At 48.4% G+C, this 25,410-nt stretch overlaps 2 protein-coding genes across 7 annotated transcripts in view; one reads left to right on the top strand and one right to left on the bottom strand.

The window, feature by feature from the left end:
• Window positions 1-25,410, bottom strand: part of esr1 (estrogen receptor 1) — an 887,250-nt gene that overhangs the window by 206,250 nt on the left and 655,590 nt on the right. The gene's annotated exons all lie outside the window — the stretch shown is intronic.
• LOC144504750 (nesprin-1-like) overlaps window positions 1-25,410 on the top strand; it is a 603,924-nt gene that overhangs the window by 445,162 nt on the left and 133,352 nt on the right. The window contains exons 113-119 of the mRNA XM_078230493.1: window positions 13-168; window positions 4,079-4,249; window positions 6,082-6,215; window positions 14,014-14,218; window positions 17,088-17,270; window positions 19,021-19,167; window positions 22,012-22,166. Of these exons, the coding sequence (XP_078086619.1) occupies window positions 13-168; window positions 4,079-4,249; window positions 6,082-6,215; window positions 14,014-14,218; window positions 17,088-17,270; window positions 19,021-19,167; window positions 22,012-22,166 (1,151 nt within the window). The remainder of the gene's footprint in view (window positions 1-12; window positions 169-4,078; window positions 4,250-6,081; window positions 6,216-14,013; window positions 14,219-17,087; window positions 17,271-19,020; window positions 19,168-22,011; window positions 22,167-25,410) is intronic.

The following is a 25,410-nucleotide window of genomic DNA, read 5'->3' as shown; positions in this document are numbered from 1 at the left end:
TTGATTTCTCAGGAACTGGAAGATCTGATCCGAGTGAAAGAAAAGGATGTAGAGAAGGTGGAACAGAATGGGCTGCTCCTGATCCAGAACAAGAAGGAAGAGGCGTCCAGCAGCGTCCTGGAAACTCTCAGAGAACTCAATCACTCCTGGGCTCATCTGGACCACTTGGTAAGGATGTGTGAATGGTGCAGGGTGGGCTGGGTTACATCACCGAGAAACGGCAGTGGACGGAATTCCCATCTGCCATCCCGGGACTGTGATTGGCTCAAAGAAGTGTTTTAGTCCCTTTGCCCCAATCTCTGGCTCTTATTTTCACTCAGTTCCCAGTGGAGAGAAGTAAGTTAATCATTCAGTAGCCAATAGAATCTCTACAGTGCAGAAATAGGCCATTCGGCCCATCGAGCCCACATCGACAACAATCCCACCCAGGCCCTATCCCCGTAATCCCATGTATTTACCCTGCTAATCCACCAACACTGAGGGAAAATTTAGCATGGCCTGTACATCTTTGGAGTGTGGGAGGAAACCGGAGCACCCGGAGGAAACCCAAACAGACATGGGGAGAATGTGCAAACTCCACACACACAGTGACCCAAGCCAGGAATCGAACTCAGGTCCCTGGCGCTGTGAGGCAGCAGTGCTAACCACTGCCCCTTGACCCCAGTGCCCGAGGCACTGGCTACACTTGTGCCCAGTTGAGCTGACCTCACTCGCTCTGTTATATAGAATTGGATGGTACTCTGTGCTTAGGGCATGGTGGCCAAATGGTTCCAACATTGGATCAGGAATCCAGACGTTGTCATCCAAATCCCGCCAATTCAAAAAAACATCCAGTTGTTTGCAGCTTGGTACGAGACGTTTGGATCTGCTGGCATGTTGTAAACGGCTAGCACATTGATTAATGCCCTTCAGGGAATGGAACCTGTTACACTCCAACCCAGTGCGGCCTACCTGAGACTCCAGCCCTGCACTACACAATTAGAACCTAATGGGATTACAAAAACACGGATCGGGCAATAAATGTGGTCTTATCCCTGCTGCAAAAATCCCTAGAACAATTATATTGTTTTATAAAAACAAAGTGTGTTCAGGGCAGGATTTTCCGCTCCGAAACCATGCCCATGGCTGCTCGAACCCTTTTCGTAACACCTTGCCGTACAGAAGGAAGGACTTTATGAGGAGGTGGTGGCTGTTACGTTGCGGAGGTGATTTTTTTCCTCTGTTCGATTTTGGAACCACTCAAAGGGATGTTCTTCGCCTCGTAATCTTGTACGAGTGTGTGTGAGGTAATAGGAAGTGATTGGTTTTGGTAAATTGAAGCAGGATCTGACACTCTCTGTCATGAACAATTAACAGAAGTTTATTTTTTTGAACTGGTGACAACCTTATTAAAACAATTAACAAACTGAATAAAATCCCAATAGAATGCTGTTTGAATATTACAAGACTCATTCAGGAATAGTAGAATAGATCAATACAGAATTCAGTCACTCTCAAGTAAAATACAAACAGGTGTCTTTGGAACTATGGCCTTTCTTCAATGATGCTCACGTCTGGAACACTTTCTGGGTTGGTATCTCTCTCCATTTAGATGGTAATTTTATGAAAACATATATGAAACTGCAGGACTTACATGAGAGCCTTGCCTACCCTCCTTCCGACTTAAGATTTGGCAAGCATACTCTGACAGTTACCCCCTGATGTTCAGGTTTATATACCTCACAGTATTCTTGTGATCTGAGTGGCTTGCGGCTGTCAATAATTCCCACATTTGAATTCCATTGGTTCTGTGTCTCTGGGGGCTTGCTTTAAAATCATTGGTCCAATTCAAAAGCCTGTTTTGGTTAGATTGGAACACTGCTCGGCTTTAATACACTTGTTGCAAAAACCTGCCTCTACAGACTGCTCTCTGCAATTTAGAAATCCACTCATAAAGATACCTGCTTTTTTTAAAGAGACAATGCTATGTGATTTCTTCCTTTGATTTCAGCATTTCTCATCACCGTTTACATTTGTCGAACATCACGTTTTAACCTTCCATATGCAACTTCACAACATGGCGTAGTGGTAATGTCACTGGTCTAGTAATCCAGAGACCCAGGGTAATCTTCTGGGGACCCAGGTTCGAATCCCACCACAGTAGATGGTGACATTTGAATTCAATTTAAAAAGAAGTCCGAAATTTAAAGTCTGACGTTGACCATGAAACCATTGTCGATTATCGGAAAAACCCAGCTGGTTCACTAATGTCCTTTAGGGAAGGAAATCTGCCGTCCTTACCTGGCCTGGCCTACATGTGACCCCACAGCCACAGCAACGTGGTTGACTCTTAAATGCCTTCAGGGATGGGCAATAAATGCTGGCCTAGTCAGCGACGCCCACATCCCATGAATGAATACCCAGCCCCCTTTCCTCTTTGTCCTGTCAGGGGATGAGGAAGAAGAGGGGGAAGCATGCAAATTTCCAGAGGCCCGGCAGTTGAGATGGAGCTCAGGTGAGATGGGTAGCACTCGTGAAAGAGCGGGTCAGAGGCAGAGGACTCTCCTTTCTGTGGCTGCTAAGACGGGCAACATTCATTGTCGCGATACTTGAGGCAGGAATCAGCTCTGTTAACCAACATTGTCCAGCCTGGCTGGGCCAGAATCCATTTTCTTTCACTTCATTTGAGAGCTCCACACACGTTGGGTGGGACTTTACTAGCTCGCCACGCCAGTCGATCGGTGTGGTGAGCCAGTAAGATTGGGCGAGAGGCGAATAATTGGGTTCATGCCCGATTTGCTGCCTCTTGCAATCTTGCCGGCCCTGTTCTGCCAGCGAAACCAGCCTCACAGCCCGGAAGGGTGCAAGGCTGATTTAAATATTAATGACTTACTAAGTATGTCGGGGCTGCGTTTGGTGGGGGGGGTGATTGGCCAGGGCGGTGATCGGGTGGGGGGTGGGGAGGGTGATGTCTGGAGGTGGGGGGGTTGACACATCTCCCAGTATACTGTGGGTATGCGCAATGGTGCCCCTAGAGTTCAGCAGCCGGCCTCACAGGCGAGCTGTGACTCCACCCACCTCCCCACCCCCTCCTGGCGAGAATCACATTATGGCCTCTGCATTGCACAGAGTGCCGTAAATTACCATTCCCTACAGTTATGAAGGGGAGGGTGATCTCCTCACAACCACTCAAAGAGAAGTACTTCCTTTTCATAATCTATTTAAAGAGTGTGGGAGAAATAGTACGATCTACCTACAGCAATTTTTCAGTGGTTAAATCAAAATAACTACCTGAGACTCTCTCTTTCCAAGATATAAGTAACACTTTATTCTTCTAACTCACAGTGAACTGGTTAATAAACTATTAACAAACTGAACAAAACACTGTTCTAATGAATGCTGTATAATTACAAGTCCCACTTATTGACACAAAGAAAATAGAATCTTTAGTCACACTCAAAATGCAGTCAGGTTTGTCCTCTTCCCGAATCTTCTTTGCTTCTGTTCTTGTGACCTTCTGAGATGAGATGAGGCTTTCTCTAAACACATAAATGTGGCTGTTACACTGGCAGAAAGTTGTCTGTCTGTGTCTCTCTAGCTGAGAGCTGTGATAGTTTTGGCAGAGGCAGTGGCCGTTTTCTGGAGCTAGGAGCGGTTTTATACCCCCTATGGCATACGAAAAACCCCACAATAGGATGGGTTTACAGGTTATCAAAGCCTCATATTCAAATTTGATAGGCTGCTGCGATTCAAATGCCTATTTTAAATGGATTGGTCAAAATTCAAAAACATGTTCTGATTCAAATGCTAAGGCCTGTTACCAAAGCAACCCTGTTGTTGTTTGCCTCTCAATGCAATGTTTCATTCTGGGTACTGGGCACACCTGCAGTTCTTTTGGACAAAACAAAACAACACCACCTTTTAAACAGACAATTTTACAACTGTTTCACAATTTTTTATAATCTTACCAATACTAACCTCACAACACTACCTCGCTGAAAAAAGCATTTCACACTTAGAATATTTTTGGGAAATACCATGGTGGAATTTTCTCAATCGGACAACACGTAACCAGTGTTCAATCTTTGCAACGTTCCAGGTCGACCAACTCAAGATTACCCTGCAGTCGGTACTGGACCAGTGGAGTGTTTACAAGGGAGCTTATGAGGAGATTAATGGTCACTTGATGGACGCCAGGTACTGCCTTTCGCGTTTCCGTTTGCTGACCGGCTCTCTGGAGGCTGTGAAAATTCAGGTGGACAACCTACAGGTAGGTTACCGATGAATGCTCTTTGTGCACTGGTTTGAGTGGCGGAAGTGGAATTTAATGATGGTTACCTCAGTTGCTCCCTTAAATGTTGATGATCTGGTTCCCTTTGCAAGTTGAATGCTAGTCAAAGGCGTCTGCTGTGGATATCCCGGTTGATCAGCAACACTTATCTTTGGTTTACTAGAATTGTAGAGAATTCTGTCACGCAAACGGGCAATTCAACCCACTTGATTTATGCCAATATTTTAATGATCCACATGAGATTTCGTGCTTTCTTACTTACTCCCATATCCTTCTACCGCTTCCTTCCTCATACTCAGCTAACTTCTCCCTCAAGATATCCATCATGTTTGCCACTGACCCTGTCAGAATTTTGTGTTCAGAATCTAACATCCTCTTAATCATGGAATCATAGAATCCCAACGGTGCAGAAGGAGGCCATTCGGCCCGTCAAGCCTGCACCAACAACGCTCCCACCCAGACCCTATCCCCGTAACTCCACATATTTATATTGCCAGTCCCCATGACACTGAGGTCAATTTAGCATGGCCAATGCACCTAACCCGCACAGCTGGTCCATAAGACGTAGGAACAGAAGTAGGCCATTCGGCCCATCGAGTCTGCTCCGCCATTCAATGAGATCATGACAGAGCTGATGTCATAATCCTTAACTCAAGAGTCAGAGGTGACGCACCAACCGACTCAAGGACAGCTTCTTCCCTGCTGTCATCAGACTTTTGAATGGACCTGCCTTTAAAGTTTATTTATTAGTGTCACAAGTAGGCTTACATTAACACTGCAATTAAGTTATTGTGAAAATCCCTTAGTTGCCACACTCCGGCGCCTGTTCGGGTACACTGAGAGAGAATTTAGCACGGCCAATGCACCTAACCAGCATGGCTTTCGGACTGTGGGAGGAAACTGGAGCACCCAGAGAAAGCCCATGCAGACACGGGGAGAATGTACAGACTCCACACAGACAATGACCCAAGCTGGGAATTGAACCCGGGTCCCTGGCGCTGTGAGGCAGCAGTGATAACTACTGTGCCACCGTGCCGCCCTCATTACCTCATTCCTGTTTGTGGGATCTGCTGTGCACAAGTTGGTTGCTGTGTTTTCAGACTGAAACGGTGATTTACATTTCAGTAACACCTTGTTGACTCTCAGGCACTTGGTGATGTCGGGGTTCTGAGATGCCCAGAGGTCAGGCCAGTTGTTATGTCAATACAATGGGCAGGATATTCCATCATGCCACCTCATGGCATGTTTTGCGGGGATGGTCCGCCATTGGCTGGCGGTGGGATCTTCCTGTCCCGCTGCTGTCAACAGTTTCCCATTATTCGCACCTGGCGTGGCCAGAGAACCAGCAGCATGGGATTGCTGTCGGCAGGAATGGAAAATCCTGCTGATTGGAATGGCTGGAAAACCCCACCGAACCTCGATCGCTTTCCTCAACCTTCACTTTCAGAATCCTTCTCTTTGTCTTTGCTGTCAGTGTGCCAACCCTCTCCATTTTCCCCTTGGTCCACTCGATCGTCACCCTCAATGTGCACACCAGCTCTCAAGAAACATGGGATGCTGCCAGATTTGGTATGGAGCTTTATCTCGACTCCGTTCCCTTCAGCATTGGTTGGAATGGCCTCTATGATGTGTCCGGTTGATTCAGGACCTCTATTAGCCCAAGGCCTCCTTTGGTTTCAAGCACAAGCTGGTTGATTCCATTGCCTCGGTCGCACCAACTGCAAAGGGCCCAAGTTGGTTCCAACCAATTCAAATTCCCCTGAGCGTGAATGCCGCCTGTCGTAACATTTGGCCCATATTTTCCTTGACAGAACCTGCAAGAGGAGCTGGAGAGGTCGGAGTGCAGTCTGCGGAAGTTTGAGTCTGTGTCCAACCAGCTCTTACAGGAGTGCCAGCCATCGGTGAACAGCTTGCTGACCTCGACTCTGAATGAAGTGAACACGGGGTAAGGATTCCAGACAGCACAGCTCCCGTTGTTTAATGATACTGCAGCTTTACAGCAGCCGTGTCAATAAAAGCTGCAGCATAATTCATCATGGACCAGTTAGCCTTTCGTGTCAGGATGGGTCATAGAGATTTACACAGAGAGGAGACCATTCAGGCCATTGTGTCTGTGCTAGCTCTCTGAAAGACCAATACCATTCAACTCTCCACACCCTTTTAATATTTCTCTTTTTAAAAATAAGCTATTTTAAACTCTGCTTCCGCCATTGCTTCTGGTCGATGATTCCATCACTTCAACTCCAATCACAGATTCCCTTTCTCCCGCACTCTCTGCTCCTCCAATCACAGATTCCCTTTCTCCCGCACTCTCTGCTCCTCCAATCACAGATTCCCTTTCTCCCGCACTCTCTGCTCCTCCAATCACAGATGCCCTTTCTCCCGCACTCTCTGCTCCTCCAATCACAGATTCCCTTTCTCCCGCACTCTCTGCTCCTCCAATCACAGATTCCCTTTCTCCCGCACTCTCTGCTCCTCCAATCACAGATTCCCTTTCTCCTGCACTCCCTGCTCCTCCAATCACAGATGCCCTTTCTCCCGCACTCCCTGCTCCTCCAATCACAGATGCCCTTTCTCCTGCACTCTCTGCTCCTCCAATCACAGATGCCCTTTCTCCCGCACACTCTGCTCCTCCAATCACAGATGCCCTTTCTCCCGCACTCCCTGCTCCTCCAATCACAGATGCCCTTTCTCCCGCACTCCCTGCTCCTCCAATCACAGATGCCCTTTCTCCTCCACTCTCTGCTCCTCCAATCACAGATTCCCTCTCTCCCGCTCTCGCCGTTCCACCAATCATAGGTTGCTTCTCTCTCCCCTGCTCTCCTTTCCTCCAATCAAATGTTCCTTCTCTCCCGAATGAGCTGCCCCTCCAATCACGGGTTGCCTCTCTGTCGCCTGCTCCCTCTCCTCCAATCACAGATTCCCTCTTGCCCGCGCTCTCCCCAATCACTCGTGCTTTTACACCGGGCCCGTTTTGATTTTTAAGCCAGGCTGCAGCTTGCAGTGAATTCCAGATGGCAGTGCGTGCATACACCTTTGTGGGAATGTTGCTCCTGTCATTGCCTTTCCCAGTTGCTGCACCTCAGCACAATAGCAGCTGCTTTATTGAATGTTTCTAATCTATAAATGCAGAACTTCCTGTCTGGAACAATCCCTTGGCCTGTTGTACAATGATCTCACTGGTCTTTGACTGCTGTGGGTGAGGTTTCCACAATTTCCTCTGCTAACGAGGGTCTTTTCAGAGATGTTCCCCTCTATTTTAAGATGTTGCCTCTAGCCTCGTGGCTCTGGGTGCACAACACCAGAGGTCACGGGTTCATAGAGGTTTACAGCATGGAAACAGGCTCTTCGGCCCAACTTGTCCATGTCGTCCAGTTTTTAACCACTAAGATAATCCCAATTGCCCGCGTTTGGCCCATATCCCTCTATTCCCATCTTACCCATGTAACTGTCTAAATGCTTTTTAGAAGACAAAATTGTACCCGTCTCTACTACTACCTCTGGCAGCTTGTTCCAGACACTCACCACCCTCTGTGTGAAAAAATTGCCCCTCTGGACCCTTTTGAATCTCTCTCCTCTCACCTTAAACCTGTGCCCTCTAGCTTCAGACTCCACTGCCTTTAAGAAAATTGACTATCTGGCTGATCTATGCCCCTCATTATTTTATAGACCTCTATAGATCACCCCTAAGCCTCCTACGATCCAGGGAAAAACGTCCCAGTCGATCCAGCCTCTCCTTATAATTTAAACCATCAAGTCCCAGTAGCATCCTAGTAAATCTATTCTGCATACTTTCTAGTTTAATAATATTCTTTCCATAATAGGATGACCAGAACTGTACACAATATTCCAAGTGTGGCCGTACCAATGTCTTGTACAACTTCAACAAGACGTCCCAACTCCTGCATTCAATGTTCTGACCAATGAAACCAAGCATGCTGAATGCCTTCTTCACCACCCTGTCCACCTGTGACTCCACTTTCAAGGAGCTATGAACCTGTACTCCTAGATCTCTTTGTTCTGTAACTCTCCCCAACGTTCTACCATTAACTGAGTAGATCCTGCCCCGATTCGATTTACCAAAATGCATCACCTCGCATTTATCTTTATTAAACTCCATCTGCCGTCCATCAGCCCACTGGCCCAACTGATCAAGATCCCGTTGCAATCCTAGATAACCTTCTTCACTGTCCACTGTGCCACCAATCTTGATTCAGATCCCAGGATGGAAAGCTGGAGTCGAGACATTTGGTAATTTGAGCTGGTAACGGGACATTAATATGAGAAGTGAGAAAATTAATGTGAGAATTTAACATGAGAAATGGCCGCTTTGTCGTAAATGTCCAATTGGTTCACTGACGTGTCACGTGGAAGAGGAACAGCAAGTATCGGCATGGCATGGGAAGTGCATCATATGATCCAGTTTTGGTTACACTTTTGCTTTAAGCAGAACACACGCGCACAGCTCACAATGCCCACAATTTCTATACCAATTTATAACTTATTTCATGTGCCGAGTCTTAATAAATAAACCCACAACGCGTTTACCCAACCCCCTCTGAACGATTGGCACCTTGTGTCCTGTATAGTAAATAAGCCCAAGGTATCACAGCATCATAATAACACAACCCATATTCTCTAGTTGAATCTTAATGCCCCCGGGGCAACCGAGAATAGGTAATAAACACAGCCTCTCCAGTGTCACCCACAACCTGAGAACAAATACAGATAACACGTCCATGTTTGCCAGTATACTGCCACCTATGTATGGGGCGTATTGTCACCAGCTGTCCCCGACGTCAGTTCATATTCTCCAGGGAATCCTCAATGTCCAATAGTGTGGGTGATTAGGATCAGTTTCAAGCCATTGATCATAGAATCCCTACAGTGCAGAAGAAGGCCATTCAGCCCATCGAGTCTGCACCGACTCTTACTCAGGCTTATTCTCCCACTAATCCCCCCAAACCTATATATCTTGAGAGAGTAAGGGGCAATTTAGCATGACCAAAGAACCTAACCCGCACATCTTTGGACTGTGGGAGGAAACCAGAGCACCCGGAGGAAACCCACGCAGACACGGGGAGAATGTGCAAACTCCATAAAATAATGAGGGGCACAGATCAGCTCGATAGTCAATATCTTTTCCCAAAGGTAGGGGAGTCTAAAACTAGAGGGCATAGGTTTGAGGTGAGAGGGGAGAGATACAAATGGGTCCAGAGGGGTAATTTTTTCACACAGAGGGTGATAAGTGTCTGGAACAAGCTGCCAGAGGTAGTAGTAGAGGCGGGTACAACTTTGTGTTTTAAAAAGCATTTAGACAGTTACATGGGTAAGATTGGTAAAGAGGGATATGGGCCAAATGCGAGCAATTGGGATTAGCTTAGGGGTTTAAAAAAAAAAGGGCGGCATGGACAAGTTGGGCCGAAGGGCCTGTTTCCATGCTGTAAACCTCTATGACTCTATGATTCCAACACAGACAGTGACTCAAGCCGGGATTCGAACCCGGGTCCCTGGTGCTGTGAGGCAGCAGTGCTAACCACTGTGCCACCCAACCTCATGGGTCGTTTGAGTCTCACTCGTGCTTCCCAGTGCCACTTGAAGCGTTTGATCAGCTGGTTACAAGCGACCGCTGCTCAGAAGGTCAAAGTTTCACTGGACCCCCCAAAGATGAGATTTCAGTCTTTCAATCACTTATGTACATCTGGGCCGGACTTTTACCGGCACGCACGCCCCGATTCCGGGGGCGGGCCCGGCTCAGAGAACGGCATTCTCCGTTGGCCTCGGGCGGGACCGTACGAACCTCGGGCGGACATGTTGGTAAAATTCCGCCCCTGTTCTTTTAATTGTATCTTACACATCAGTAAGGCAGGACATTCAGAATTGATGTTCCTTTTCCTCAGGGTTAGTGCCCTCAATTACAAGGATCTGCATTTGTATAGCCCCTAGTAAACTTCATGGAGGCAGGGGTTAGAGGTGGCAGAGCATAATGAACCTTCTACAGCCTGAGAATGCTCCAAAGCGTTTTAAATTGAAGTCTAATCACTATTATATACAACAGCCAATTTATGCACAGCAAGGTCCCAGAAACAACAATGTGATCATAGCCAGGTAGTCTGTTTCGGTAATGTTCGAGTATGAATATTGGCCAGGACAGCACAGGGGAGAACTCTCCTACTCTTCTTTAAATAGTGCCGTGGGATCTATTGCATCCACTCGTGGGGACAGATGGAGGTGGGGGCGAGGGGGGGAGGGCTGATTGATCATCCAATCCGAACGATGGAACCTCACCAGACCAAAGAAGAGTTGGGTGAAGTTAGTGGAGGTCATTGAAGATGTGGGCTGGGGTATCTCATTTTAGTACTCCAGTGCGCCATGCCTCATTATGTATTCTTGACTGAGATATCTTTTAGAGTTCTAAAAGACCTGAGCCCCAAGTAAAACCCTGCTTGATTTATAGTTCTGTCCCCCTCTGATCTATGCTGTCAATTGCACAATGTTTATTGACGCAACATAAAGTGATTTCAAGTGCTTGCAGTTTCAGCTATTAATACATTAAAGGGTATGGATGATTGACACTTTCATGGGCCTGTGTTAGAATGTAACCTGTGATAACTATGTATTGGATGCAATGTGACCAATGGTAACAAGTTGTAAGGGTCAGCTGACCCTGTAAACCATGGAACCAATTACAGAATGATGTAATAGTCAGCTGACTTACTATAAATAAGAACCTGTTTGGAATTGTGGCGAGGTTGGAGTGGCCCAGGGCGAGGCCCCAAGTTTGGAGTAATGATGTCTCTTTATTTGATTTATTTCTTTGATTTATAAGTTGGAGTAAGCTTTGTTCTATTTTTAATGTCTGCATTTGGAGAGTTACTTCTGATGAGACAGCCTGTAGTAGAAAGGAATGTTCTTAAGAAAGTTGAAAGGTGTCAATGAATAAAAGCAAAATACTGCGGATGCTGGAATCTGAAACAAAAACAGAAAATGCTGGAAAATCTCAGCAAATCTGACAGCATTTATGGAGAGAGAATAGAGGCAACGTTTCGAATCTAGATTACTTTTTGTCAAAGCTCTGATGAAGGGTCATCTAGACTCGAAACGTTGGCTCGATTCTCCCCCCTCAGATGCTGTCAGGCCTGCTGAGGTGTCAATGATTTTTCTTAACACATCCTATTGTCACTATAGGGTTCATTGGTTCTCTACAATGTAAAGTGGGTGAATGGCCATGGAAGTGCTGTAGCTTGGTATGCGAGGGCATGGGGGGTTGTTTGGGGGGTCATACCTGAGCATAGGGGGTGGGTGGGGGACATGAGGAGGCATATCGATGGGACATGAGGCATGTGTGGGGTGGGGGAGGTGAGGGATGAGGGTTTGTGGGCCTTTGTATTATAACTGGGATGAGGTCCCACGCCATCGAGGCGGGCCTTTCAGACAGCCCCCTGCAACACCTGGTACCTGGTAGCCTCTGAGGCAGCCTCCGAACGTTTCCCTCAGTCAACTGGCCTGACTTCCGCCTCCACACCCCTCTCTCCCTCCGTCCACCGTGATAGGAATCCTGCCCTGTGGGCACGTTCCCCCCCCCGAGGCCGGCAAGCCGAGCTGGGATTTCTCCCAAATCCCAGTTCCCGCCTCAAGGATGGGAGTGCAGCCAATTGTAAAACGAGCGGTAAAGGGGATGAGGAGTGATGAGCTGTTTGGAGCCTTGGTGTAGGCTGGAGATTTGGGAATGGTCTTGTTGGTGAAAAGCCGACATCTGTATCAGGGCGGCACGGTGGCACGGTGGTTAGCACCGCTGCCTCGCAGCACCAGAGACCCGGGTTCAATTCCAGCCTCGGGTCACTGTCTGTGAGGAGTTTGCACGTTCTCCCCGTGTCTGCGTGGGTTTCCTCCGGGTGCTCTGATTTCCTCCCACACTCCAAGGATGTGCGGGTTAGGTTGATAGGCTATACTAAATTGACCCTAGTGTCAGGGGATAAGCAGGGTAAATATGGAATAGGGCCTTGGTGGGATTGTGGCCGGTGCAGACTCGATGGACTGAATGGCCTCCATCTGCACTGTAGAGATTCTATGATTCGATATCAGCTCTGGGATGTTTTACTGCATCAAAGACGCTGTATAAAGGGCAGATGTTGGGAGAACAGAGCGGGGTGAGGGGCGGGTGGGGGGGAGGATACTTTGGGGAATGTCGGTGACAACAATAAGACCATAGGACCATAAGATATAGGAGCAGAATTAGGCCATTTGGCCCATCGAGTCTGCTCCGCCATTCGTTCATGGCTGATATGATTTTCATCCCCATTCTCCTGCCTTCTCCCCATAACCCTTGATCCCCTTATTGATCAAGAACCTATCTATCTCTGTCTTAAAGATACTCAATGACCCGGCCTCCACAGCCCTCTGTGGCAATTAGTTCCACAGATTCACCACCTTCTGGCTGAAGAAATTCTTCCTTATCTCAGTTTTAAAGGAGCATCCCTTCACTCTGAGGTTGTGCCCTCGAGTTGTAGTCTCTCCCACTCATGGAAACATCCTCTCCATGTCCACCCTATCTCCGTCTGTCAGTATTCTGTAAGATTCAATTAGATTCCCCCTCATCCTTCTAAACTCCATCGTTTATAGGCCCAGACTCCTCAACTGCTCCTCATATGACAAACCCTTCATTCCTGGGATCATTCTTGTGAATCCCCTGTGGACCCTCTCCGAGGCCAACACATCCTTCCTTAGGTATGAGGCCCAAAACTGCTCACAATATTCCAAATGGGGTCTGACCAGAATCTTATAGGGACCCGGGTTCAATTCCGGCCTCGGGTCACTGTCTGTGTGGAGTTTGCACATTCTCCCCATGTCTGTGTGGGTTTCCTTCTACAGTCCAAAGATGTGCGGGTTAGTTTGATTGGTTGTGCTAAATTGACTATAATGTCAGGGGATTAGCGAGGTAAATATATTGGGTTATGGGGATAGGGCCTGGTTGGGATTGTGGTCGGTGCGGGCTCGATGGGCCGAATGGCCTCCTTCTGCACTGTAGATTCTATGATTCTATATAGCCTCAGCAGTACACCCTGCTCTTGTATTCTAACCCTCTAGAAATGAACTTTAATGATTGCGAAGACAACGGAGGAAATAGTTTGAGGAGAAGGATCAGGTGATTGTGGGAAGCATTGAGATGCAGGAGTGGGCGGTACATCTCAAGGGGTCTGGGACAGATTAAGGAGACATGACAGCAATGGGGGTCAGAGCTGGTGGGTGAGGTGAACCGGGGTGTGGGGTGGGGTAGCCCTTGGCTCAATTTTGGGAGAATGGGAAACCCTGGATTTGATGTATAAGACCATAAGACATAGAAGCAGAATTAGGCCATTCGGCCCATCAAGTTTGCTCCGTCATTCGATCATGGCTGATAAGTTTCTCAACCACATTCTCCTGCCTTTTCCCCGTTACCTTTGATCCCCTTACCAATCAAGAACCTATCTATCTCTGTCTTAAACACACCCAATGGCCTGGACTCTTTCTGTGGCAATGAATTCCACAGATTCACCACCCTCTGGCTGAAGAAGTTCCTCCTCATCTCGGTTCTAAAGGGTCGTCCCTTTACTCTGAGGCTGTGCCCTCGGATCCTGGTATGCTGTACTGTCCGAACCAAAGTTGATTATGTTCTGCTACTGTTTGTTGATTCAAGGTTAAATGATTTACTTGGGGCCTCGTACACGAGCCTAACTTGTGCATTTTCCTTTTTGGTGCACCAGTTGGAATAACTTGCTCCAAGATATCATGGAGCAGTTTCACTCGAGCAAGGTCCTGCTCCAACTCTGGCAGAAGTACAAAGATTACTCGGGCCAGTGCTCACTGACAGTACAGCAGCAGGAGGAGAAAAGCAATGAGTTGGTGAAGAAAGCCGCAAACAGGGATATCGCTGAGGAGGAGGTTACAGCGTGGATTCAGGACTGTGACGTGAGTACAGTCGGCGCTACAGAGTGAAGCCAGATCCCAAACTTGCTTTTAGCCCAGTTTGATTTGATTTAATGTGGAACTTTTGTCAGACTTTTGTATCTTTTTCCCAATGGAAGATTTGATTTGATTTATTATTGTCACATGTATTAGTATACAGTGAAAAGTTTCTTGTGCGCCATACAGACAAAGCATACCGTTCATAGAGAAGGAAAGGAGAGGGTGCAGTATATAGTGTTACAGTTATAGCTAGGGTACAGAGAAAGATCAACGTTAGTGCGAGGTAGGTCCATTCACAAGTCTGACAGCAGCAGGGAAGAAGCTGTTCTTGAGTCGGTCGGTACGTGACCTCAGACTTTTGTAATCTTTTTCCCGATGGAGGAAGGCGGAAGAGAGAATGTCCGGGGTGCGTGGGGTCCTTGATTATGCTGGCTGCTTTGCCAAGGCAGCGGGAAGTGTAGACAGAGTCAATGGATGGGAGGTTGGTTTGCGTGACGGACTGGGATACATTCACGACCTTTTGTAGATTCTTGCGGTCTTGGGCAGAGCAGGAGCCACACCAAGCTGCGATACAACCAGAAAGAATGCTTTCTATGGTGCATCTGTAAGAGTTGGTGAGAGTCGTAGCTGACATGCCAAATTTCCTGAGTGGTGGTCAACCTGCAGACTGGAGGCCACATGAGGCCTATCTGGGTTCTGAGTGTGGCCCTACGAGACACTTTGTTGGCCGCTGCCCACATGCTGGGTTGCCACATTCCCTTGATTTCTGACTGCGTAGTTTTTTTCCTACCGGTGTGACTGAAGTGATTCACACACAAAGCAAGGGCGAGTGAAGAGAGGTGCGTGCTGATTGCTCACAACATTGACTGTGAGAGCCGTGCGCTCCCTCTCCGTCTAAAGCGTAAATATTTCTTTTGCCTTTACAATTTGAAATTGACGATACAGGTACAGGTACACAGGTCACTGAAAGTGGCAACGCAGTGGAGAAGGTAGTCAAAAAGGCATACGGCATGCTTGCCTTCATCGGCCGAGGCATTGAGTTTAAAAATTGGCAAGTCATGTTGCAGCTTTATAGAACCTTAGTTAGGCCGCACTTGGAATATAGTGTTCAATTCTGGTCGCCACACTACCAGAAGGATGTGGAGGCTTTGGAGAGGGGACTGAAAAGATTTACCAGGATGCTGCCTGGTATGGAGGGCATTAGCTATGAGGAGAAGTTGGAGAAACTTGGTTTGTTCTCACTGGAATGATGGAGGTTGAGGGGCAACCTGATAGAAGTCTACAAGATTATGAGAGGCACGGACAGAATGGATAGTCAGAAGCTTTTTCCCAAGGTGGAAGAGTCAATTACTAGGGGGCACAGGTTTAAGGTGCGAGGGGCAAGTTTTAAAAGAGATGTACGAGGCAGATTTTTTACACAAAGGGTGGTGGGTGCCTGGAACTTGCTGCCGGGGAAGATAGTGGAAGCAGATACGATAGTGACTTTTAAGGGGCGTCTGGACAAATACATGAATGGGATGGGAATCGAGGGATACAGTCCCCGGAATGGTAGGGGGTTTTAGTTAAGTCGGGCAGCATGGCCTGTTCCTATGCTGTAATTTTCGTTGTTCTTTGTTCTTTGATAGTTCTATTAAGGTAAGGTCACCATCGTCCCAGATGCCCACAGGCTGCTCTCCCGTTTGAGGCGGGGCACGGGGGGTGGGGGAGAGCTGACTGGTGGTGATTTAACCTGAGGATCACCACATCTCAGGCGAGCGGCAAGGTTCATGGATAACCTCAGCCGGTACGGGAATTGAACCCGCGCTCTTGGCGTCGCTCTGCATCACAAACCAGCTGTCCAACTGACCATCCACAGTTCTATTAATATATCAATGACTACGTGTTTTCTATATCTCATTATGAAATATTTGGCATGTATTAAATGTATTTAATCTTATTCATGGGGTCACAGTTAGTGAACAAGCTTAAGTTTAATCTTGCGGCCCACAGATGAAGGAGAGCCTCTCAAGTGGTCCACCACTGTTTTCACCCTTTTTAAGGTAAAACTACCGTGACCCAATGTGGTAAACTCCCAACAAATCATCTCAAAGGGATATTTAGACGTTTTATATTGAGGGGTGGAGGTCGGAACTGGAGATTGCAGTCGAAGTGTAGTGAGGTATGAGAATTTTTAAGAGTAATTCCCAGTCTCCTTTTTAAGCATAGAAGGGCATTTGAGGATATTATGAGGGACATAGATTGGGTAGATAGGAAGGACTTTTTCCCCTGAGTAGAGGGGTCAATGATCAGGGGTCATAGGTTTAAAGAAAGGAAGCGTTGGCCTAGTGCTATTATCGCGAGACAATTAATCCAGAAACTCAGCTAATGTTCTGGGGACCCGGGTTCGAATCCCACCACGGCAGATGGTGGAATTTAACTTCAATAAAAAGTATCTGGAATTAAGAATCTACTGATGCCCGTGAAACCATTGTCAGAAAAGCCCATCTGGTTCACTAATGTCCTTCAGGGAAGGAAATCTGCCATCCTTACCCGGTCTGGCCTACATGTGACTCCAAAGCCACAGCAATGTGGTTGACTCTCAACTGCCCTCGGGCAACTAGGGATGGGCAATAAATGCTGGCCCAGCCAGCGACGCCCATGTCCTTCAAATGAATAAAAAAAGATTCAGAGGCGATTTGTGGAAAGACAGTTTCACCCAGAGGGTGGTGGGAATCTGGGACTCTCTGCCTAAAGGGGTGGTGGAGGCGGGAGGTCTCACAGCATTTAGATGAGCCCTTGAAACGCCACAGGTTACAGTTCTGTCGAGCTTGCAAGACTACACGGAGCCTCCTCCTCATTGAATCCCTCTCTCTCTCTCTCATTCCCACTGCAGGCACTCCAGGAGGAGTTGGGGACAGTGCGAGATTCTCTTCACGTTCTCTCGGACCTCGGAGAAGAGCTGAGACAGCAGGTGGACCCTTCTGCAGCGGCAGCCATTCAGTCGGACCAGCTGTGTCTCAGTCAGCGGCTGTCTTCCCTGGAGCAAGCCCTGAGCAGGCAGCGGTCTGTGCTACAGGTACCTCTGACTGTCCCAGGCTTCTGAGCGCTAATCCATCTAACAGTCGCCACTTGCTCCAGCTCCAGTGACTGCCATTCCTTTCTCAAAACACCCGGGGAACTAGTCAAGCACAAATTCCATTTGTTATCAGAATGTTGAGAGAGCTCTAAATTCCACCGTAACCTCATTGCAGTGTTAATGTGAGTCTGCTTGTGACACTAATAGGCTTAACAAGGGTGGCACGGTGGCACAGTGGTTAGCGCTGCTGCCTCATAGCACCAGGGACCTGGGTTTGATTCCCTGTCTGTCTGTGCGGAGTTTGCACGTTCTCCCCGTGTCTGCGTGGGTTTCCTCCGGGTGTTCCGGTTTCCTCCCACAGTCTGAAAGACGTGCTGGTTAGATACATTGGCCATGCTAAATTCTCCCTCAGTGTACCTGAACAGGTGCCGGAGTGTGGGGACCAGGGGATTTTCACAGTAACTTCATTGCAGTGTTAATGTAAGCCCACTTGTGACACTAATAAACTTAACTTAAATCCCAAAGTGTAGATGATTTGCGGACCAGTTGTATGGTTGTTCCTGAGAGGAAGAAGGATCTTGCATTTATCTAGCGCCTTTCACAGCCTCAGTCTATCCCACAACCACCGAGGTACTTCTGAAATATGGTCGCTGTTGTAGTTTGTAAATGTGGCAACCAGTTAGTGCATAGCAAGATCCCAGAAAGGAGGCAAATCACAGCGCAGAAGGAGGCCATTCGGCCCATTGTGTCAGTGGTGGACATCGATGACTGAGTGCTTGAGTGCTGTTCTCAGTACTTCACTCCTGGCAGCCTCGATTATGTTCATCTACATTACAGCAGTCATTTTGCTCCAGAGCAAACATTATGGACTTCATGGGTGCCCTGAGGATGTGAAAGGAGCTATACAAATGCAACGACCTGATTTGTGCACAGTAAGATCCCAGTGATCAATGGATAAGTCAGTTTTTTGATGCTGTTGGATATATTTTACCATTGGATCCCGACAGTGCAGAAAAAGGCCATTTGGCCCATCGAGTCTGCGCTGACTCTCCAAAAGGGCATCTTACCCAGGCCCAACACCACCCTATCCTCATAACCCTGCACATTTACCAGGGCTAATGATGGGTTGGATTAGTCATGGTAAATACATGGGGTTACGGGGTTAGGGCAGGGGGGAGTGAGCCTGGGTAAGGCATTCTGTCAGAGAGTTGGTGCAGACTCGAAGGGCTGAATGGCCTCCTTCTGCACTATAGAGATTCTATGGCTTTGCATGGCCAATCCATGGAACCTACACATCTTTGGATTGTTGGAGGAAACCGGAGCACCCGGAGGAAACCCATGCAGATATGGGGAGAATGTGTAAACTCCACACAGACAGTGACCCAAGCCGGGAATCGAACCCAGGTCCCTGGCGCTGTGAGGCAACAGTGCTAACCACTGTGCCACCCTATTGGCCAGGATGCCAGCTGAATTCCCCTGCTCTTCACCTTGTCACTTTTTACATCAGGCAATGGGTCAGATGAGATACCAGTTTAGCTTCTCCTACGAAAGACAGCGTCGCTGACAGTGCGGCACTCCCTCGGTACCGCGGTGGAGAATCTGACCGGATTGTGTGCTCGGGTCTCTGAAGTGGGGATTGAAGCCAGGACCACTCTGACTCAAGGGTGCTTCGAATGAGCCGAGGGGTCTGTGAAGGGGAATGCTGGGATTGTTAAAGCCTCTAACCAGTGAATGTCTCCCACTGCTACAGGCCGGCATACAGGATTACGAGGTGTTCAGCAGGAGGCTGGACTCCCTGGAAAAGTGGATTGTCGAGGCTGATGAGGTACTAAAATCTCAGGATCCCAACCGATCCTCCGATCTGACCATAATCCAGGATAGGATGGAAGAGTTGAAGGTAAGATCCTTGTCGAGTTTAATGAGTGTGATATGGATGTATAGGTACACCTCTTTCCTGTTTATTCAGGATTGCCATGCTGTTTTGCTGCGTCTTCATCTCCCACCTCCCTGGCATTCCCAGGCTCCAGGCAGGTGGGAGCACATACACATCTCAGCAACACCTCTGGAGTGTGGGAGGAAGCCACAGCGTCTGGAGGAAATCCACGCAGACACGTACACTGCTCAGAATCAACCTGTCAGCAATGGCCAAATCTTCTTGATCTACCCCCTTCGCCAAGGACACATCTTCTGGCCCTCTGACTGCGGTTCCTGCTCCCTCTGTACAAGGCGTCTCCGCCAAAGCCAGCTCTCAATCCACCCTCTTCCCTTTTCAGAGCTCCCAGCATGCAGCAATACCTCGCCTGCCGCTCCTCAGGAATTTTCTGGAAGATCTCTGTTGGAAACGGTGTCCAGCTCTGAACCAGGGGAAAGCGGCCCTCAGCACAGCCGAGTCATCCTGAAGGGAGAACCAGACTGGGTGTAACATGGGTGCTCCCTCACCCCCTCACCACCATCACGTATCTCCTTTAACTGGACATAACATCAATCCTCCTTTAGAGCGACAGGATTTTGTGTCTTTGTCCTGGGATAAATGAGGTTTACACAACGAATTAAGTGTATTGTTATGGCACAGAATGAGCCCATTCAGCGCAACCTCTTTGTCCTGGTGTTTATCATAAATGTCCTCTCACCTCATCTCAATCCACCCCACCCCATCTCGTCCTACTCCACCTGACCCCATCCTGTCTCCCCTCAACCCACCTCACCTCAACCCACCTCACCTCAATCCACCTCGTCTCAATCCACCTCGCCTCAATCCACCTCACCTCAATCCACCTCCCCTCAATCCACCTCCCCTCAATCCACCTCCCCTCAATCCACCTCACCTCAATCCACCTCACCTCAATCCACCTCACCTCAACCTACCTCAACGCACCTCATCTCGCCTCAGCCCAACTCAATCCACCTCGCCTCAATCCACCTCACCTCAATCCACCTCCCCTCAATCCACCTCGCCTCAATCCACCTCGCCTCAATCCACCTCGTCTCAATCCACCTCGCCTCAATCCACCTCGCCTCAATCCACCTCGCCTCAATCCACCTCGCCTCAATCCACCTCGCCTCAATCCACCTCGCCTCAATCCACCTCGCCTCAATCCACCTCGCCTCAATCCACCTCGCCTCAATCCACCTCGCCTCAATCCACCTCAATCCACCGCACCTCAATCCATCTCGCCTCAATCCACCTCGCCTCAATCCACCTCGCCTCAATCCACCTCGCCTCAATCCACCTCGCCTCAATCCACCTCGCCTCAATCCACCTCGCCTCAATCCACCTCGCCTCAATCCACCTCGCCTCAATCCACCTCGCCTCAATCCACTTCAACTCATCTCACCTCAACCACCTCACCTCAATCCACCCCACCTCACCTGTTCAAAGATGTAAATTTTTTTACGGAGGCAGGGAGAGGGAAGCTGAGAGATTTGGAGGGAATTTCCAGAGCTCGGGCTCCAGGCAGGTGAAAGGAAGCTGCCAAAGCTAGAGCAATGGAAACTAGGCCCGTGTGGAGATTTTGGAGGGTTACAGGCCTGGATGCGGGCACAGAGGGGTGAGAGGGGTGAGGCTGCAGGCAAGGGGAGTGGGGGAGGAATTGGGAGGAGTTGAAATCAAGACACCCAACAACGTGGCACACAAAGATGTGAAAGTGAGAACATGAAGGTTTTTAATACTTGTGGGATTAGACGACAGAGAAAATTGCTGGGTGAAGAATGAGGGAAGAGTTTCCTGTTTCAGGGTGGGAAGCTGTAGTCGTTTCTGGGCCTAGTCAATGGGGGAAGATGCGAGGGGCTCACATCTGTGAGTAAGATGGTGTTATGAAGCGGAGGTGGGTCCCACCCCCCACCCCCTCTGAGAACTAACACCTAACCACTCAAAGAGGAGTCCCTCGCCTTATAATCTGTTAAAGAGTGTGAGAAATAGTACAATCTGCTCTTCAGAAACTTTTAATAGTTAAATCAAAATAACTACCTAAGACTTTCTCTGTAAAATCAACAAGTAACAATTTATTTATCTAACTAACAGTGAACAGGTTAACTAAACTATTCACAAACTGAATAAAACATGATTCTAATGGAATGCTGTTTAGATAAAATCCAATTCCCACTTACTAACGAAAAAAATAGAATTTTTAGTCACTCTCTAAATTACAACCAGTTTGTCACCTTCCGGAACCTTCTGTCTTCTGTCTGGAACCTCTGTCTTCTTTTGCTATTTTCACGATTGAGATGAGGCTTTCTTTTAAGACATAAGTACAGTTACGAGAGCCAGCCAGTCTCTCTCTCTCTCTCTCACTGAGAGCTGAACTAAGCTGTCATTCCACCCCCTCAAACTGGTTCGCAGGTTACCAAAACCTCCATTTCAAATCTGATAGGTTGCTGGTATCTAACTGCCTAATTTAAACTGATTGGCTAAAAGTTAAAAACAGCCTGTTGTCTTGGTAACAGGACTGCATGGCCTTTGATATAATGTTTCACTTTGGGCTCTCTGTGCACTTGCATTTTTTTACCTACCTTTTTAACAGACAGTTTTACAAATACCAACTTTGCAACAATGTTGAATAGCTTCCTTCCTTTCTCAGTGTTCCCCCAGTGGATTGAGGGTCCACTGTTGGATTATCAAATAGACCCTTGCTCGTTCACTTTTGTTCCAAGTGACGGGTTGAGGAACTCGGTGCAGTGTTTGGGAGATGATCTGCAGTGATTTCGGATGGGGTGATAACACTTGTTTTTTGGCACTTCACAGGTCCAGATGCTGAGGTTCAGCAGCACAGTCCCTGACCTGGATCGGCTGAATGAACTGGGCTACAGGTTACCCCTGAACGACAAGGAGATCAAACGCATGCAGACATTGAACCGACACTGGGCCTCAATATCAGCCCAGACCACCGAGAGGTTTAGGTAAGTCAGCGACTTGCTGCTTGCGAGAGGCATCTGGCGCTGTGCAGCCTCAGACACGGACAGTCGGCGTTGCCGTATGGCACTGAGGCTAAACATTCTGTTTGGAGAGAATGTGGGCCCTGGTTAGCCGGTCTAACCGGATCCCAGCAATTGAATGTTCTCCCCGTGTCTGTGTGGGTTCCCTCCGGGTGCTTCTCTTTCCTCCCACAGTCCAAAAGACGTTCTGGTTAGGGTACATTGGACATGCTAAATTCTCCCTCAGTGTACCCGAACAGGAGCCGGAGTGTGGCGACTAGGGGATTTTCACAGTAACTTAATTGCAGTGTTAATGTCAGCCGACTGATGACACGAATAAATAGATTTTAAACGACGGAAGTTTCTGCAGATGGGAATTTGCGCTAAAATTTCTTATTTTCCCTGCACCAGAATATAACCAGGTTTACATGGGCGGTGAAGACTGAGCCAACAGTAGGGGTAACAGCGAGTGATCTTCAATCCTGATCTCTCACTCCTGCTGCTCTTCTTCCCTACAGTGCGGAAGGAGGCCATTCAGCCCATCGAGTCTGCACCAGCCACAATCCCACCCAGGCCCGATCCCCGTAACCTCACACATTTACCCTGCTAATCACTCTGACACGAAGAGGCAATTTAGCATGGCCAATCAACCTAACCTGCACATCTTTGAAGTGTGGGAGGAAACCGGAGACCATAAGATATAGGAGCAGAATTAGGCCATTTGGCCCATCCAGTCATGGCTGAGCATCCGGAGGAAACCCACGCAGACACGGGGCCGAATGGCCTCTTTCTACACTGTAGGGTTTCTATGATTTCTATGGGGAGAACATGCAGACTCCACACAGACAGTCACCCGAGGCCGGAATTGAACCTAGTCCCTGGCGCTGTGAGACAGCAGTGCTGACCATCATGCCACCATGCCACTCTTGAATATCCATTGGTGTTCAATGAATGGCATGGTACAAGGAGGTTCTGAGGAACAAAGGGACCTTGGCCTGTTTGTCCATGTTACTCTGAACTGGATTAATCCCATTGGGAATGTGTTCGGGAGGGGCAAGGGCAGAGTAGGGGAAGGGGCTCTGTTCAAATCTAGGCTGCACTGAGACAGACAGTGAATCATAGAACCATAGAATCCTTACAGTACAGAAGGAAGCCATTTGGCCCATCGAGTCAGTACTGGACACAATCCCACCCAGGCCCTATTCCCGTAACCCTCATTTACCCTGCTAACCCCCTGACATTAGGGCCAATTTAGCATGGCCAATCAACCTAACCCGCATATCTTTGGACTTTTCCAGTGCTTTGGAAACATCGCGTAAGTCTCAGTGAGAGCAACTGCAGGGGTGGCACCTTCACCTCTCCTCCGAGCTGGACTTTTTTGGGTTCAGGGGGGCGCCCACTACAGAGGCTTGAGTACATGATCCAGGCGTAGAAGCTTAGAGTGAAACTCCATCCTCTCACTCAAGGCCAAGGGGTGGAGGGGGAGTGGGGGGACTGAATCAGACAGAAGGGTGGGGACCCTGTCCAAGAAGGAAGGCCTGTGGACAGCCTCCCCATCCCCCCTCCCCAACAATTGAGGCCTTCAACTGGACAATTGATGCCTGCTCTCGCTGCTGGTATTATTAACCCAGCGACAGGTGGGGAGACCGGAGCCATGCGGGAGGCCCGAAGGGCAAATCCTGTTGGGATTGCCTGTGGTTTTCCAATGGGAGGGTGGGGTATGTCTCTCGTTCAAAGACACTCACTGCCTGCTCGAGGCATCCAGCATTGGGAAGGGGGTGGTGGGGGAGGGCTATTGAGACCACCACTTACCCTTGCTGCCAGTCCTTCCTTCCCCCTCCCCCACAACCCCAGGCTCCTTGGGCGATCCTGGGCCCCGGGTAGGTGCAGCAATGGCAGCAGCAGCCGCCGCCATGTTGATGGCACTGCCAAGAGATACGCAGCTTCCAGCCTCTGATTGGCTGGCAGACCTTGGGAGGGCGGGATTTCCACCCCGGGATCCTTGATCCAGGGAAAGTGCCCGATTGAATAACTGGCACTAAATTCAGCGAAAGGAGGTGACGCCGGGCTCTCGCTGGCTTCCCTGCTAGATACAAGTACTCCAGCCGGGACAGATTGAGTGGTAATAAATTTGGTTTAAAAGCCACCTTTATTAACTTGTCCAAACAAACTTTACACGAGCCATCACCCCCAGCCCCCCATCCTGACCTACCAGCTCTCTCTCTCTCTTCCTGCAGCCCCCTTTAAAATTGGGGAGACAGGATCAATTGAGGCATGATAGAAGGAATCAGATGATTCTTTGGATAGCAGCAATTGCCGGTAGCCTCCGACCTTCCCCGCGGTTCAGGTTCTCCGGCGTGGCCGCGGTGAGTTTTGGCCGGAGCGCTAAATTCTCCGTCCTCGTTGGCAGCGAGGGCAGGTACAGGCGGGGTGGGAGAATCCCGCCTAATGTGCCAGAGGTACGGGAAAAAGAAGGGGAATGGCACCAAGTCATGATGCTCAATTGGAGAACCAGTGCAGACTCGATGGGCCGAATGGCCTCCTTCTGCGGCCGTAACAATTCTGGTGAATCTTTCCAGCGATTGTGCTACTTGGCATCTTTTTTTTCCTGCTCATTTTTCCAAACCAAAGATATTACCTGTCACTTTTGGCCATGTTAGCTTCCTACAGCAAATATAAGATTAACTTCATCTAGAAATGGTATATAGGCTTTTAAGAGACCATTCCATCCTGGGCGCAGAACTTAAAAAGAGTGAAATAAACTTAACCATGTGAATATTCGGAGTCAGCACTGCTGGTTACGGTTAATTATGGTTTACCACCAAAGCTTTCAATTAATCGTTTTTCTTCGAGCAAGCACTTAAATATATTTTCACGGTTATGTGCCGACAGATATCTTAATTGATTCTGCATCTAAATGCATTAAAGGTCAAGAATACATCTTGTTTCACTGACACGCAGAAAGGCAAAAATCCTTTCTGAGATGTCCTCTAGGTCATGTAGAACCACAGAATCCCTACAATGCAGAAAGAGGCCACTCGGTCCATCGAGTCTGCACTGACTCTCCCAAAGCACGTCCCACCCAGGCCCCTCCCCCTGCCCTATCCCCGTAACCACGCACATTTACCATAGCCAATCCACCGAACTGGTTATGGGGATAAGATGGGAAAATGGATTTGATTTGATTTGATTTATTATTGTCACATATATTGGGATGCAGTGAAAAGTA

The sequence above is a fragment of the Mustelus asterias genome, chromosome 15, assembly GCF_964213995.1.
Source record: "Mustelus asterias chromosome 15, sMusAst1.hap1.1, whole genome shotgun sequence".
In the NCBI taxonomy this organism is placed as follows: domain Eukaryota; kingdom Metazoa; phylum Chordata; class Chondrichthyes; order Carcharhiniformes; family Triakidae; genus Mustelus; species Mustelus asterias.
Note: the sequence above shows the minus strand (reverse complement) of the source record. Positions and strands in the feature narration are given on the sequence as shown.